This window comes from Lynx rufus, unplaced genomic scaffold, assembly GCF_022079265.1.
Source record: "Lynx rufus isolate CCGP_SWC_20201006 ecotype Redwood Valley unplaced genomic scaffold, mLynRuf1.p SCAF_12, whole genome shotgun sequence".
Classification (NCBI taxonomy): domain Eukaryota; kingdom Metazoa; phylum Chordata; class Mammalia; order Carnivora; family Felidae; genus Lynx; species Lynx rufus.
In genome coordinates, this window is record NW_025814826.1 from 1751636 (window position 1) to 1767549 (window position 15914).

General features: G+C 40.5%; 2 protein-coding genes across 3 annotated transcripts in view; both read left to right on the forward strand.

Annotated features, from left to right (window-relative positions):
* LOC124507937 (ankyrin repeat domain-containing protein 26-like) overlaps window positions 1–15914 on the forward strand; it is a 337690-nt gene that overhangs the window by 287984 nt on the left and 33792 nt on the right. The window contains exons 23-28 of the mRNA XM_047074396.1: window positions 580–726; window positions 10182–10304; window positions 10599–10669; window positions 11000–11093; window positions 14781–14851; window positions 15608–15701. Of these exons, the coding sequence (XP_046930352.1) occupies window positions 580–726; window positions 10182–10304; window positions 10599–10669; window positions 11000–11093; window positions 14781–14851; window positions 15608–15701 (600 nt within the window). The remainder of the gene's footprint in view (window positions 1–579; window positions 727–10181; window positions 10305–10598; window positions 10670–10999; window positions 11094–14780; window positions 14852–15607; window positions 15702–15914) is intronic.
* Window positions 477–15680, forward strand: LOC124507628 (ankyrin repeat domain-containing protein 26-like). Of its 2 annotated transcripts, none has more exons than XM_047073906.1 (4): window positions 477–726; window positions 10599–10669; window positions 11000–11093; window positions 15608–15680. In XM_047073906.1, exons 1-4 carry the CDS (start codon window positions 634–636, stop codon window positions 15617–15619), a joined length of 270 nt encoding a protein of 89 aa, XP_046929862.1. In that variant the 5' UTR covers window positions 477–633; the 3' UTR covers window positions 15620–15680. The 2 variants fall into 2 exon arrangements, with proteins under 2 accessions (XP_046929862.1, XP_046929861.1); XM_047073905.1 differs by having other exon boundaries at window positions 15207–15674.

Genomic DNA, 15914 nt, shown 5'->3' on the forward strand with positions numbered 1-15914 from the left:
AGAGAGAGAGAAAGAGAATGCAAGAAGGGGAGGGGCAGGGAGAGGGAGAGCGAGAATCCTGAGCAGGCTCCTGACTGTCAGCACAGAGCCTGATGCGAGGCTTGAACCCACAGAATGTGAGATCACTCCCTGAGCCAAAATCAAGAGTCAGACACTCAACCAACTGAACCACACTGGCACCCCCTGCAACCTTTTCATTGTTTAAACACAGATTATACTTTCATTTCAAAGAAAATCATGATACTGCCATTTTATTCAGTGCTATCTGAAAATGTGCTTGGTTTGACTTAGCTTTCTGATAATCATGAGAAAACACAAGAAAAACCACATGTTGCAGGATGAAATTGTCGTGCTGAGACTGGAAAGAGACACCATAAAAAATCAGAACTAGGCAGGGAGATAACACCTTTTGTATCTTTAACTGAATTCAGTGAACAGGAATGTGTATGTGTTACAAAACGTCGGTGAATTGATGTATGTGTTGATATTTCTCAAAGTACGTATGTGAGAGTTGTCTATTATTAACATAATTTAATAATAAGATGATTTAGAAAATCAGTAACAGAAATGTCTTATTAGGTAGTTGTGAGACAACTGCAACAAGAACTGGCTGATACTCTGAAGAAAAAGTCTATGTCAGAGGCTTCCCCAGAGGTTACGTCATATCTTCGTCTGGAGGATGAAACACGGGATCTCAAGAAGAAATTAGGTCAAATCAGAAGTCAGGTATGTAGCAAATGTAACCTGTCAACAGCAAACTTATAGCTGGTTAAATAATATAAAGTGTTTTAGGATACCAATTTCCATGGACCGCTTTCTTTGGTATTTTCATTATAATTAATTTATTATGATTTTAGTATCTTTACAATGCATTTATTTCGTAAACTTCTGCCTCTCCTTCTCCTATTTGTGTTATACATTGTTTTCTTATAATACTTACTCTTAGGAAAGTTGAGGCTTTTGTATCCTTCCTCACAGAAATTGAGAGACTTTTTTCGTTCTTTCTTTAATTTTTTTTTACATTTTATTTATTTATTTTGAAAGAAAAAGAGCGAGAGAGTGTGTGCATGCGTGTTAACAGGGGAGGGGCAGAGAGAGGAGAGAGAGAGAATCCCAAGCAGGCTCCATGCTGTCAGTGTAGAGCCAGTGTGAGGCTCAGTCTCATGAACCATGAGATCATGACCTGAGCTGAAAGCAAGAATTGGACGCTTAACTGACGTAGCCACCCAGGTGCCCCAAGAGACTTTTGTCCCCTACTAAACAGTGTTTTTTAATGATATCTCTATTACCATGATGAGGCAAGCTGGGTCAAATCAGAAGATAATGTTTAATGGGATGTTTCAGATAATTGTCTTAGTTCTCATCTTCACTTTTGAGAAGAATGCATATTGATTTCAGGATGACTTGTACAGAAAGATCGCTTAACAAACCACTTGAACTTCAGCATTTCCTTCATTTTCTTTGCCTTTTAGACATATTGTCAAAGCACGGAAATATTCAGATCATGTGTAGTATGGACGCCCAAAATCGAGAATTAAGAACATTCTCTGTGTCCTGCCATTGGGTTTTTTTAAAGCTATTTTGAGGTACAAAACACATACCATAAAAGTCACCCATTTGCCACGCACAGTTCACTGTCTCTGTGTACACTCGTGCAACCATCACTGCCATCAAGTAGAATGTTTTCGTCACCCTGAAAGGAAACCCTTACCCGTTGCCCCCAGCCTCAGGCAACCACCAGTCTACTACTTGGTCTCTCAATGGAGTTGCCTCTTGTGAATATTTCATATAAATGGAGTCACACAACGTGTGGTACTTTGGGACTAACTACCTTTACTTAATGTTTTCTGGGTTCATCTGTGTCGGTCACAGCTTATATCAGTGCTTCATTTCTTTTTATTGTCAACAGTACTCCATTGTGGGTTAAGGCCCTTGTTCATTCATCAGTTGATGGACCTTTGGGTTGTGTCCACTTCTTGCCTATTAATACTGCTGCTTATGAACATTTATGTAGTTCTTGTGTGGACACCCGTTTTTAATGTCTCTGCCATCAGATTTTATCCTCTGAGTTAATTGGGTTGATTTCACCATCTCTCAGCCATTACGCATGCTGTCCTTACTGTCTTTTTAGTTTCTGTTCCTCTTGAGTAAACCTATGTTATTCAGACTTGGCTCACAGTCTCCTTTCCAATGAACTTTCTCTGACTGTTCTAACTCCCATTAGCTTTAACTCTCTTGACACTTGTCATCTAGCCTGTGCAGAACAATTCACTCCTTTGTTTGACATTGTTTTTATTTTTTTCATGACAGGTGATTTCGTCTTCCTAAGTATACATTTAAGGGATAGTAATCTTTGATACGTGTGGTACTTATCCTTGTATAAATTGAAAATACTTTAACTTAACAGTTTTTCTGATAAAATTAAGTACTTTATACCGTATCCATAAATTCTTCTTGGAAACATTGGTATAGCAAAGCTTTTATTCTAAATGTATGCTAAGAAATGAAATACAAAATTGAGGGGTGCCTGGCTGGCTCCAGTCCGATCAGAGTCTGCCTTTGGCTCAGGTCATGATCTCCATGTTCTTGAGATGGAGCCCTGCATCGGGCTTTCTGCTGTCAGCAGAGCCTAATTGGATCTGTTGTGTCCCTCACGTTCTGCGCCACTCAGACTCGTGCTCTGTATCAAAAAATAAACGTTAAAAAAAAGTGTGTGTATCTCTACACACACACACACGCGCGCGCGCGCTTATGTAAGTAAAACTATTAGTGAAAGCACTTAATCAAATAGAGGAGAAATGTTCAATCAAATGTTTAGGTTTTTTTTCCCTCTCACTATGAAAAAGCATGCTAAATTTGTCTTTCTTTCTTACACAGCCAGAACTGTGATTTACAGATTTGTATTACTTTACCAAGGCAAATATCTGGGGACAGCTTTTCTGATATGCTTTTACCACAAACCCTTAATCTCTTCATCAGAGTACATGCTAAAGCAGCCTAACGTAAAGAGTATGGACATGAAATGATTGAGGAACTTTAGTTTCGCAAGACTCATTTATTTCCATGTCAGTGGCTTTCCCTTGCCTCTGATGGTCCTGTAAAGGATCTACTACTCAGTCAAGGAGGTGCTATTTGTACCATAGTCTGTGAGCATTGTGCACTCAGTGGTATAGAGAGGAAGTAAGTTAAAAGGATTATAAGTGGAAAAAAGTACTGTTGGCTAGGGGCATTGGCAAATTTTTTTGAAGTACTGAGGAAATATTCTGGGCCTCATGCTCCCCATTTGCTACCACTTGCGGTGGAATGAAGAATAACTTCAGTATAATTTGTATATGGGAAAACTTGTATTGGCAGGCCACCCGCCTAAACTATCACATTGTATTGGAACACAAACTACAGCAACAGTAATCATGCTACATGCAAACACTTAGAGCTGACTATGTGCCACGTACCCTTCTAAGTTGTTCATCTATTATTTCCTTTTTTTTATATATATGAAATTTATTGACAAATTGGTTTCCATACAACACCCAGTGCTCATCCCAAAAGGTGCCCTCCTCAATACCCATCACCCACCCTCCCCTCCCTCCCACCCCCCATCAACCCTCAGTTTGTTCTCAGTTTTTAACAGTCTCTTATGCTTTGGCTCTCTCCCACTCTAACCTCTTTTTTTTTTTCCTTCCCCTCCCCCATGGGTTCCTGTTAAGTTTCTCAGGATCCACATAAGAGTGAAACCATGTGGTATCTGTCTTTCTCTGTATGGCTTAATTCACTTAGCATTACACTCTCCAGTTCCATCCACGTTGCTACAAAAGGCCATATTTCATTTTTTCTCATTGCCACATAGTACTCCATTGTGTATACATACCACAATTTCTTTATCCATTCACCAGTTGATGGACATTTAGGCTCTTTCCATAATTTGGCTATTGTTGAGAGTGCTGCTATGAACATTGGGGTACAAGTGCCCCTATGCATCAGTACTCCTGTATCCCTTGGATAAATTCCTAGCAGTGCTATTGCTGGGTCATAGGGTAGGTCTATTTTTAATTTTCTGAGGAACCTCCACACTGCTTTCCAGAGCGGCTGCACCAATTTGCATTCCCACCAACAGTGCAAGAGGGTTCCCGTTTCTCCACATCCTCTCCAGCATCTATAGTCTCCTGATTTGTTCATTTTGGCCACTCTGACTGGCGTGAGGTGATACCTGAGTGTGGTTTTGATTTGTATTTCCCTGATAAGGAGCGACGCTGAACATCTTTTCATGTGCCTGTTGGCCATCTGGATGTCTTCTTTAGAGAAGTGTCTATTCATGTTTTCTGCCCATTTCTTCACTGGGTTATTTGTTTTTCGGGTGTGGAGTTTGGTGAGCTCTTTATAGATTTTAGATACTAGCCCTTTGTCCAATATGTCATTTGCAAATATCTTTTCCCATTCCGTTGGTTGCCTTTTAGTTTTGTTGGTTGTTTCCTTTGCTGTGCAGAAGCTTTTTATCTTCATAAGGTCCCAGTAATTCACTTTTGCTTTTAATTCCCTTGCCTTTGGGGATGTGTCGAGTAAGAGATTGCTACGGCTGAGGTCAGAGAGGTCTTTTCCTGCTTTCTCCTCTAAGGTTCTGATGGTTTCCTGTCTCACATTTAGGTCCTTTATCCATTTGGAGTTTATTTTTGTAAATGGTGTGAGAAACTGGTCTAGTTTCAACCTTCTGCATGTTGCTGTCCAGTTCTCCCAGCACCATTTGTTAAAGAGGCTGTCTTTTTTCCATTGGATGTTCTTTCCTGCTTTGTCAAAGATGAGTTGGCCATACATTTGTGGGTCTAGTTCTGGGGTTTCTATTCTATTCCATTGGTCTGTGTGTCTGTTTTTGTGCCAATACCATGCTGTCTTGATGATGACAGCTTTGTAGTAGAGGCTAAAGTCTGGGATTGTGATGCCTCCTGCTTTGGTCTTCTTCAAAATTCCTTTGGCTATTCGGGGCCTTTTGTGGTTCCATATGAATTTTAGGATTGCTTGTTCTAGTTTCGAGAAGAATGCTGGTGCAATTTTGATTGGGATTGCATTGAATGTGTAGATAGCTTTGGGTAGTATTGACATTTTGACAATATTTATTTTTCCAATCCATGAGCAGGGAATGTCTTTCCATTTCTTTAAATCTTCTTCAATTACCTTCATAAGCTTTCTATAGTTTTCAGCATACAGATCCTTTACATCTTTGGTTAGATTTATTCCTAGGTATTTTATGCTTCTTGGTGCAGTTGTGAATGGGATCATTTTCTTTATTTGTCTTTCTGTTGCTTCGTTGTTAGTGTATAAGAATGCAACTGATTTCTGCACATTGATTTTGTATCCTGCAACTTTGCTGAATTCATGTATCAGTTCTAGCAGACTTTTGGTGGAGTCTATCGGATTTTCCATGTATAATATCATGTCATCTGCAAAAAGCGAAAGCTTGACTTCATCTTTGCCAATTTGGATGCCTTTGATTTCCTTTTGTTGTCTGATTGCTGATGCTAGAACTTCCAGCACTATGTTAAACAACAGCGGTGAGAGTGGGCATCCCTGTCGTGTTCCTGATCTCAGGGAAAAAGCTCTCAGTTTTTCCCCGTTGAGGATGATGTTAGCTGTGGGCTTTTCATAAATGGCTTTTATGATCTTTAAGTATGTTCCTTCTATCCCGACTTTCTCAAGGGTTTTTATTAAGAAAGGGTGCTGGATTTTGTCAAAGGCCTTTTCTGCATCGATTGACAGGATCATATGGTTCTTCTCTTTTTTTTTGTTAATGTGATGTATCACGTTGATTGATTTGCGAATGTTGAACCAGCCCTGCATCCCAGGGATGAATCCCACTTGGTCATGGTGAATAATTCTTTTTATATGCTGTTGAATTCGATTTGCTAGTATCTTATTGAGAATTTTGGCATCCATATTCATCAGGGATATTGGCCTGTAGTTCTCTTTTTTTACTGGGTTTCTGTCTGGTTTAGGAATCAAAGTAATACTGGCTTCATAGAATGAGTCTGGAAGTTTTCCTTCCCTTTCTATTTCTTGGAATAGCTTGAGAAGGATAGGTATTATCTCTGCTTTAAACGTCTGGTAGAACTCCCCTGGGAAGCCATCTGGTCCTGGACTCTTATTTGTTGGGAGATTTTTGATAACCGATTCAATTTCTTCGCTGGTTATGGGTCTGTTCAAGCTTTCTATTTCCTCCTGATTGAGTTTTGGAAGAGTGTGGGTGTTCAGGAATTGGTCCATTTCTTCCAGGTTGTCCAATTTGTTGGCATATAATTTTTCATAGTATTCCCTGATAAGTGTTTGTATCTCTGAGGGATTGGTTGTAATCATTCCATTTTCATTCATGATTTTATCTCTTTGGGTCATCTCCCTTTTCTTTTTGAGAAGCCTGGCTAGAGGTTTGTCAATTTTGTTTATTTTTTCAAAAAACCAACTCTTGGTTTCGTTGATCTGCTCTACAGTTTTTTTAGATTCTATATTGTTTATTTCTGCTCTGATCTTTATTATTTCTCTTCTTCTGCTGGGTTTAGGCTGCCTTTGCTGTTCTGCTTCTATTTCCTTTAGGTGTGCTGTTAGATTTTGTATTTGGGATTTTTCTTGTTTCTTGAGATAGGCCTGGATTGCAATGTATTTTCCTCTCAGGACTGCCTTCGCTGCGTCCCAAAGCATTTGGATTGTTGTATTTTCATTTTCGTTTGTTTCCATATATTTTTTGATTTCTTCTCTAATTGCCTGGTTGACCCACTCATTCGTTAGTAGGGTGTTCTTTAACCTCCATGCTTTTGGAGGTTTTCCAGACTTTTTCCTGTGGTTGATTTCAAGCTTCATAGCATTGTGGTCTGAAAGTATGCATGGTATAATTTCAATTCTTGTAAACTTATGAAGGGCTGTTTTGTGACCCAGTATATGATCTATCTTGGAGAATGTTCCACGTGCACTCGAGAAGAAAGTATATTCTGTTGCTTTGGGATGCAGAGTTCTAAATATATCTGTCAAGTCCATCTGATCCAGTGTCTCATTCAGGGCCCTTGTTTCTTTATTGACCGTGTGTCTAGATGATCTATCCATTTCTGTAAGTGGGGTGTTAAAGTCCCCTGCAATTACCACATTCTTATCAATAAGGTTGCTTCTGTTTATGAGTAATTGTTTTCTATATTTGGGGGCTCCGGTATTCGGCGCATAGACATTTATAATTGTGAGCTCTTCCTGATGGATAGACCCTGTAACTATTATATAATGTCCTTCTTCATCTCTTGTTACAGCCTTTAATTTAAAGTCTAGTTTGTCTGATATACGTATGGCTACTCCAGCTTTCTTCTGGCTTCCAGTAGCATGATAAATAGTTCTCCATCCCCTCACTCTCAATCTAAAGGTGTCCTCAGGTCTAAAATGAGTCTCTTGTAGACAGCAAATAGATGGGTCTTGTTTTTTTATCCATTCTGATACCCTATGTCTTTTGGTTGGCGCATTTAATCCATTTACATTCAGTGTTATTATAGAAAGATACGGGTTTAGAGTCATTGTGATGTCTGTATGTTTTATGCTTGTAGTGATGTCTCTGGTACTTTGTCTCACAGGGTCCCCCTTAGGATCTCTTATAGGGCTGGTTTAGCGGTGACAAATTCCTTCAGTTTTTGTTTGTTTGGGAAGACCTTTATCTCTCCTTCTATTCTAAATGACAGACTTGCTGGATAAAGGATTCTCGGCTGCATATTTTTTCTGTCTAGCACCCTGAAAATCTCGTGCCAATTCTTTCTGGCCTGCCAAGTTTCAAAAGAGAGATCAGTCACGAGTCTTATAGGTCTCCCTTTATATGTGAGGGCACGTTTACCCCTTGCTGCTTTCAGAATTTTCTCTTTATCCTTGTATTTTGCCAGTTTCACTATGATATGGCGTGCAGAAGATCGATTCAAGTTACGTCTGAAGGGAGTTCTCTGTGCCTCTTGGATTTCAATGCCTTTTTCCTTCCCCAGTTCAGGGAAGTTCTCAGCTATTATTTCTTCAAGTACCCCTTCAGCACCTTTCCCTCTCTCTTCCTCCTCTGGGATACCAATTATGCGTATATTATTTCTTTTTAGTGTATCACTTAGTTCTCTAATTTTCCCCTCATACTCCTGGATTTTTTTATCTCTCTTTTTCTCAGCTTCCTCTTTTTCCATAACTTTATCTTCTAGTTCACCTATTCTCTCCTCTGCCTCTTCCATCCGAGCCGTGGTGGTTTGCATTTTGTTTTGCATTTCCTTTAAAGCGTTTTTCAGCTCCTCATGACTGTTCCTTAGTCCCTTGATCTCTGTAGCAAGAGATTCTCTGCTGTCCTGTATGCTGTTTTCCAGCCCAGCGATTAATTTTATGACTATTATTCTAAGTTCACTTTCTGTTATATTATTTAAATCCTTTTTGATCAGCTCATTAGCTGTTGTTATTTCCTGGAGATTCTTCTGAGGGGAATTCTTCCGCTTGGTCATTTTGGATAGTCCCTGGTGTGGTGAGGACCTGCAGGGCACTTCCCCTGTGCTGTGGTGTATAACTGGAGTTGGTGGGCGGGGCCGCAGTCAGTCCTGATGTCTGCCCCCAGCCCACCGCTGGGGCCACAGTCAGACTGGTGTGTGCCTTCTCTTCCCCTCTCCTAGGGGCGGGATTCACTGTGGGGTGGCATGGCCCGTCTCGGCTACTTGCACTCTGCCAGGCTTGTGATGCTGGGGATCTGGCGTATTAGCTGGGGTGGGAAGGCAAGGTGCACGGCGGCAGGGGGGGCAGGCTTAGCTCGCTTTTCCTTAGGTGATCCACTTCAGGAGGGGCCCTGTGGCAGCCGGAGGGAGTCAGATCCGCTGCCGGAGGTTTGGCTCCGCAGAAGCACAGAGTTGGGTGTTTGCGCGGAGCGAGCAATTTCCCTGGCCAGAGCCGGTTCCCTTTGGGATTTTGGCTGGGGGATGGGCGGGGGAGATGGCGCTGGCGAGTGCCTTTGTTCCCCGCCAAACTGAGCTCTGTCGTCCTGGGGCTCCGCAGCTCACCCTCCCTTTGTCCTCCAGCCTTCCCGCTTTCCGAGCAGAGCCGTTAACTTATGACCTCCCAGAGGCTAAGTCGCGCTTGCTGTCAGAACACAGTCCGTCAGGCCCCTCCGCTTTTGCAAGCCGGACTCGGGGGCTCTGCTTGGCAGGCGAGTCGCCCCTCCGCCCCGGCTCCCTCCCGCCAGTCCGTGGAGCGCGCACCGCCTCGCCGCCCTTCCTACCCTCTTCCGTGGGCCTCTCGTCTGCACTTGGGTCTGGTGACTCCGTTCTGCTAATCCTCTGGCGGTTTTCTGGGTTATTTAGGCAGGTGTAGGTGGAATCTAAGTGATCAGCAGGACGCGCGGTGAGCCCAGCGTCCTCCTACGCCGCCATCTTCAAGGTGGTCGTCTCATCTATTATTTCCTAATGTAATCCTCCCAACATCCCAGTGGGGTAGATACTATTATTATTTATTTTGAGATCACTTTTTTAAAGTCCTTTATTTTTAGAGAGAGAGACAGAGAGACAGAGAGATTTTGGGGAAGGGCGTGTAGGGAGAGAGAGAAAAAGGGAGAGAGAGAGAGGGGGGGGGAGAGAGAGAGAGAATCCCAAGCAGGCTCCTCACTGTCCATGCAGAGCTCGATGTGGGGCTCAATTACATGATCCTGTGATCATGTGTGAGCTGAAATCAAGAGCCAGACACTGAACCGACTGAGCCACTCAGGTGTCCCAGTAGGTGCTATTATTACCTTCATTTTACAGATGCAGAGATTGAGACATGGAAGTTTTAGGTAGTGTGCTCAAGGTCATACAGCTCATAATGAGCAGAACTGGGAAATCAGACCCAGGCATTCTGGCCCCTACTAGGATATTGCTTCTCAAATTCTTCCATGAAATATCTTGTCACTGAAAACAGTGTGTTCAGTTTCATAATCACGAGAATAGGAACGTAATTCACCTATGCGAATATGTAAAATCATAGTTGATGTGGTGCTTGGAATATGAAAATAGAAATGTTTACCATAAGGTAAATTCCTATATATCCTCCATTTGACCAATAGATACATTTGTACATTTATGTGATCATATATAATTTAAAAACATTAACGATGTTATGTTTTTGTAGGAGAGTAAGGTTGGTAAACTATTCTGTAAGAGTATTGAAACATTTCATCTTTGTAGGCCATGGTCTCTGTTGTAGAAGCTGAACTCTTTTGTTATGACCTCAAAGTAGCCATCAATCAGCATGTAGAGGAGAGGGTGGCTGGCTCCAAAAATATTTTACTTACAGCGGCGCTTGGGCGGGTTAGTTGGCTGAGGTCCTGACCCTTAATTTCCACTCAGGTCATGATCCCAAATCCCACATCATGAGACCGGTCATGAGACTGAGCCCCACATCAGGCTTCACCCTGAGCTAGCAGCCTGCTTACAATTTTCTCTGTCTCTCCCTCTGTCTCTCTTCCCCACTTCTGCATGCTCTCTCTCTCTCTCTCTCTCTCTCTGTCTCTCTTTCAAGTCAAAAAAAAATTTAGTTAAAGAAACAGATGATGGTTTTCTACTAGATTTTCAGTGGTTAAAGTAATTTTTTCTCTATTTTAGTTGCAAGAAGAACAGGAACGACATGGAGAGGCCATAAGATATGCTGAGGAGATGAAAGATCATGTGCAAAAGTATAATTTAAACCTCACAGAAAATAACTTGTTTATTTATAAAGCAGATAAACACTGTAGTATGGGAAGTGTATTAGTTATGCCAGTATATCATTGTTAAGCTGGATACAAATTCCAGCTTTGAGCTATTTTTAAATGCAGAATTGTGGCATATTATCTCTGAATTTTGCACCTTATCCACAAAACACGATGAGAAAAATGGCACAATTCCCAAATCTTCCTCTTGACAAAATTTTAAGGATTTCTGTAATACCCTCATTTGTTCAGAAAGTATGTGATGTTGTTTTAAATTTATGGGTGAGAATAATTATCTTAAGATCTGCATTTTAGGCTACAGGTTAAAAATGCCACACAAGAAGCAACCATCAAACACCAAGCAGCCCAGATTCAAGATCTTGAGAACAACGTGATAAAGTCAAGTTTGGTAAGTCGATCTCTTAATGTCTGTCCTACTGAAAAGGAATCCGTATTTCACTAGTAGTAGTACATAAGAATGTTTTGGATCCCATGGAAAATCTCACTGCTGCAAAGGTTTGGTTGATATTGTTCCTACTTGCTACTAGTGATGTAATTCTTCTATATAGATGAAGTTGATTGAATTCATAAAGTAATGATGTGTAGAGTGAGATTTTCATAAAAAAACATTGTGAGAATCTAAAAAAAGCAACATTTTATATAAACCACATTGAGCATTTTAGTCCACCTTTGGCTACTGTTAATAATGCTGTTGTGAACGTTGGCATACAGATGTGTGAGTCCCTGCTACTATTTTTCAGCGTGTTTCCAATGTCCCCAATCTTTGAGTGATCATTTGATCTTGAATTCTGACATTCTCTTGTAATCTCATCCCTTCAGTGAGAGTTTGAGAACGGTTTATTTTAATGATGATTTGTTGTAATTTGTAATTACAAGTTTGCAATTTATTCTCTTCATTAACAATGACCGGCAGATCATTATGCAAACGTCCTTCTCAAAGGAATGGACTTTTCTCCTTGTTGGATTTTGTAATGGAAAAGAAATGCCAGTGAAAAAGGAGAACTGGTTTCTCTGTCAGAGACTTACCTAGTAACATAGTGCTCCTACCATTGCAAGTTCAGACTCATTTTTTTTTCCATTCACGTGAGTTAATCAGCCTTTCAGAGATTTCACAATTCAATCTCAGAAAAGACTAATGTGCCATTGAGGATTCTCATTTATTCATATGTAGTGAAACCCCAACTGTTTTCCAAGCAGAACAGCGAATGTCATCCCACTCTCACCCTCCTTTGGAGGATGCTCATTGTAAATCCTAAGCAGGAGCAATGAGGTAGATACACTGACCAACTCGTTTCTGTCAGTCACAAAAGTTATATAATATACATGCAAGTTTCATTAGACAGCTATACCCATCAGGGGAACTAGAATATTCTGTTGACTGGTCCTTTTTGTGGCTGAAGAGACATTGAAAATTACTTCCTTTTTTAGACTTCTTATTAATGAGTCACATAGTAACAGGGAACTTTTCATGCGAGTAACAGGCTACTCGGTTGATCAGTCTTCTAGGAATGAGAGCACTAGGCATTGTCCTGCTGTGTCCTAAAGAAATCATTAGGGTCTCAAAAACTAAAATCTGTAAGGATATCCGAAACTGATGAAGCTTATTAAAGAATAACGAGGGATTTTCTGTAGATCCCTATAGAAAGGAATTAAGGTTATGGCATGAAATTATCTGCCACTTTAAAGTGTTCCCTGTGAAACAAAAACTTAGATAGCTTTCAGCCAACTGAGTCCATAGCGCTGACTTCTCTAGAAGGTCCTTATCTCCTGAATCCCCAAACCAGGGGCTACCTGGGTGAAGATATTTGATGCACACAATTTTGAGGTGAAGAATCTGGATTGGGAAGAAGAGGTAGCTCTAGCCAACTTAACCTTCCTAACAATATAGTCAAGTATGGGTCTGAAAGGAACTTCAGAAGACTTCCATATGTTGACATCTCTATGGACGAAGAAATTACTCAAAAGGAAACAAAGGCAAACCCGTGATCATCCAGCCCTTGTGATAAATGTCATGTTATAAAGAAAAGCAAGACAAATTATGCTGGTCAGCATCCTAAGGGTAAGGGTGCTCCCTAAGACTCAATAAGAAAAACACACTCAAAGTAACACTGAAAAGAGTCCAAATAAAATGTACACGATTAGCTGTCTACAAAGGTACTCCATGTCAAGTAATGATTTTTGAGTGCACGGTTGAGGATGTTGTCTATGAGCACCTAGATGGAAGAGCGAAAAGGACACATGGCCTAGGTAAAGGGGCCAAAGCTGGAAATGTGAAAATCGAGAATCTGGTTTTGAAGCCTGAAGAGCAATTCAAAACACAGATAGCAAGGGGCAAGGACTTAATGTCAGGGATTGCCGTCCTTCAGAAATAAGGTGTGGTTAAAAGAGCAGAGGGAGGGCGTCGTCATTTTTCTCAGCTACTGCTGAAAAGTGAAGCAGGATAGAGACCTTAATAAAATTAAAAAAAAAAAAAGAGGTTCTTGATGACCCTCAAAATATCTTAGTGGAATGATAGGAGTGAAACTTAGATTTTAGTGTAAAAGAAGGAAATAAGTGAAGAAACCTTGAATCTGTGGATGAGACGATACATTAAAGAATGTTCGAGTCCACTGCAAGAGGAGAAGCAGCGTGATAGATGGACAAAGCTTCAAAAGTTAAGCAAATGGTTAATAGAAAAGGAGAAATTGAAATCTTTCTTCCTTATGCAGCCGGTGCTGGGATTTACAGATGTGTAGCACTTTACCAACGGCAAAGCTCTGGGGCCAGCTTTTCTGATATGTTGTTACCACAAAGCCTTGATCTCCTCATCAGAGTACCTGCTAAAGCAGCCTAATGTAAACAGTGTGGGCATGAAATGATTGAGGAAATTTGGTTTAGCAAGACTCCCATCATTTCCATGTCAGTGGCTTTCCCATGCCTCTGATGGTCATGTAAAGCATCTATTACTCAATGTAAGAGGTGCTATTTGTACCGTAGTCCGTGAGTATTGTCCACTGAGTAGTATAGACAGGGAGTTAGTTAAAAGTATTATAAGTGGGAAAAAAAAGTACTGTTTTGCTAGTGGCATTGGCGAAAGTTGTGTGAAGTACTGAGGAGAGATTCTGGGCCTCATGCTCCCCATTTGCTGCCACTTGCGGTGGTATGAAGAATGACTTCAGTATAATTTGTATAGGGGACCACTTGTATTGGCATGCCACCTGCCTTAACTACCTCATCGTATTGGAACACAAAATACAGCAACAGTAATCATGCTAAATGCATACACTTAGAGCTGACTATGTGCCACGTACCCTTGTAAGTTGTTCACGTATTATTTCCTAATTTTTTATTCCCAAGATCCCAGTGAGGTAGATCCTATTATTATTTATTTTTCAGGTCACTTTTATAAGATTCTTTATTTTGAGAGAGAGAGAGACAGAGACAGAGAGAGAGACAGAGAGAGATTGTGGGAAGAGCAGGTAGGGAGAGAGAGGGGGGGGCAGAGAGAGAGAGAATGCCAAGCAGGCTCCTCACTATCCACGCAGAGCTCGATGTGGGGCTCAATCACGTGACCCTGAGATCATGTCCTGAGCAGAAATCAAGAGCCAGACGCTGACCCGACTGAGCCACTCAGGTACCCCAGTAGGTGCTGTTATGACTTTCATTTTACAGATTTAGAGACTGAGACACGGAAGTTTTAGGTACTGTGCTTAAGGTCATACAGCTCATAACCAGCAGAATTGGGAATTCAGACCCAGGCTTTCTGGCTCCTACTAGGATACTGCTTGTCAAACTCTTCCGTGAAATATCTCGTTGTCACTGAAAACAGCATGTTCAGTTTCATAATCACGAGAACAGCAATGTCATTCACCTATGTGAATATTGAAAATCATACTTGATATGGTGCTTGGAATATGAAAACAGAAATGTTTACCATAAGGTAATTCCCTATATTTCCTCCATTTGACCAGTAGACACATTTGTATTTTTATCTCATCATATATAATTTAAAACCATTAACAACGTTATGTTTTTGTAGGAGAGTGAGATTGGTAAACTATTCTGTACCAGTATTGAAATGTTTTCGGCTTTGTAGGCCATAGTCTCTGTTGTAGAAGCTGAGCTCTTTTGTTATGACCTAAAAGTAGCCATCATTCAGCATGTAGTGTGAGTGTGGCTGGGTCCAATAAGATTTTAGTTACAGGGGTGCTTAGGCGGCTTAGTTGGTTGAGCGTCCTGACTCTGAATTTCCACTCAGGTCATGATCCCAAACCCCACATCATGAGACCCGTCATGAGACCGAGCCCCACATCAGGCTTCACCCTGAGCTTGCAGCCTGCTTACCTTTTTCTCTGTCTTTCCCTCTGACTCCCTTCCCACTTGTGTGTGCTCTCTCCCTCTCTGTCTCTCTTTCAAGTATAAAATAACAAAAACAAAAACAAAAACATTTAGTTACAGAAACAGGTGATGGTGTTCAACTAGATTGACAGTATTTAAAAGTATTATTTTTTCTTTATTTTAGTTACAAGAAGCACAGGAACGACATGCAGAGGCCGTAAGATACGCTGAGAAGATTAAAGATCATATGCTAAAGTATAATTTAAACCTCACAGAAAATAACTTGTTTATTTATAAAGCAGATAAGGAGTGTACTATGAGAAATGTATTAGTTATGCGAGTATATCATTGTTAAGCTGGATACAAATTCCAGCTTTGAGCTATTTTGAAATGCAAAATTTTGGCATTTTATCTCTCAATTTTGCACCATTACCACAAAACACAACGAGAAAATTGGCACAATTGCCAAATCATCCTCTTGATACAATTTTAAGAATTTCTGTACTACCCTCACTTGTTTAGAAATTACACGATACAGTTTTAAAATTATGTGTGAGAATAATTATCTTAAAATCTGCATTTTAGGCTAAAGTTTAAAAATGCCACACAAGAAGCAACCATCAAACATCAAGCGGCCCAAATTCAAGATCTTCAGAGCAACTTGCTAAAGGCAAGTTTGGTAAGTCGATCTCTTAATGATTGTCCTGAAAAGGAATCCTTATGTCACTAGTAGTAGTACATAAGAATGTTTTGGATCATATGGAAAATTTCACCGATCAAAATATTTGGTTGATATTGTTTCTGCTTGCTACTAGTGATGTAATTCTTCTATATAGATGAAGTTGATTGAATTCATAAAGTAATGATGATTGTAGTGAGATTTAAATAAAAA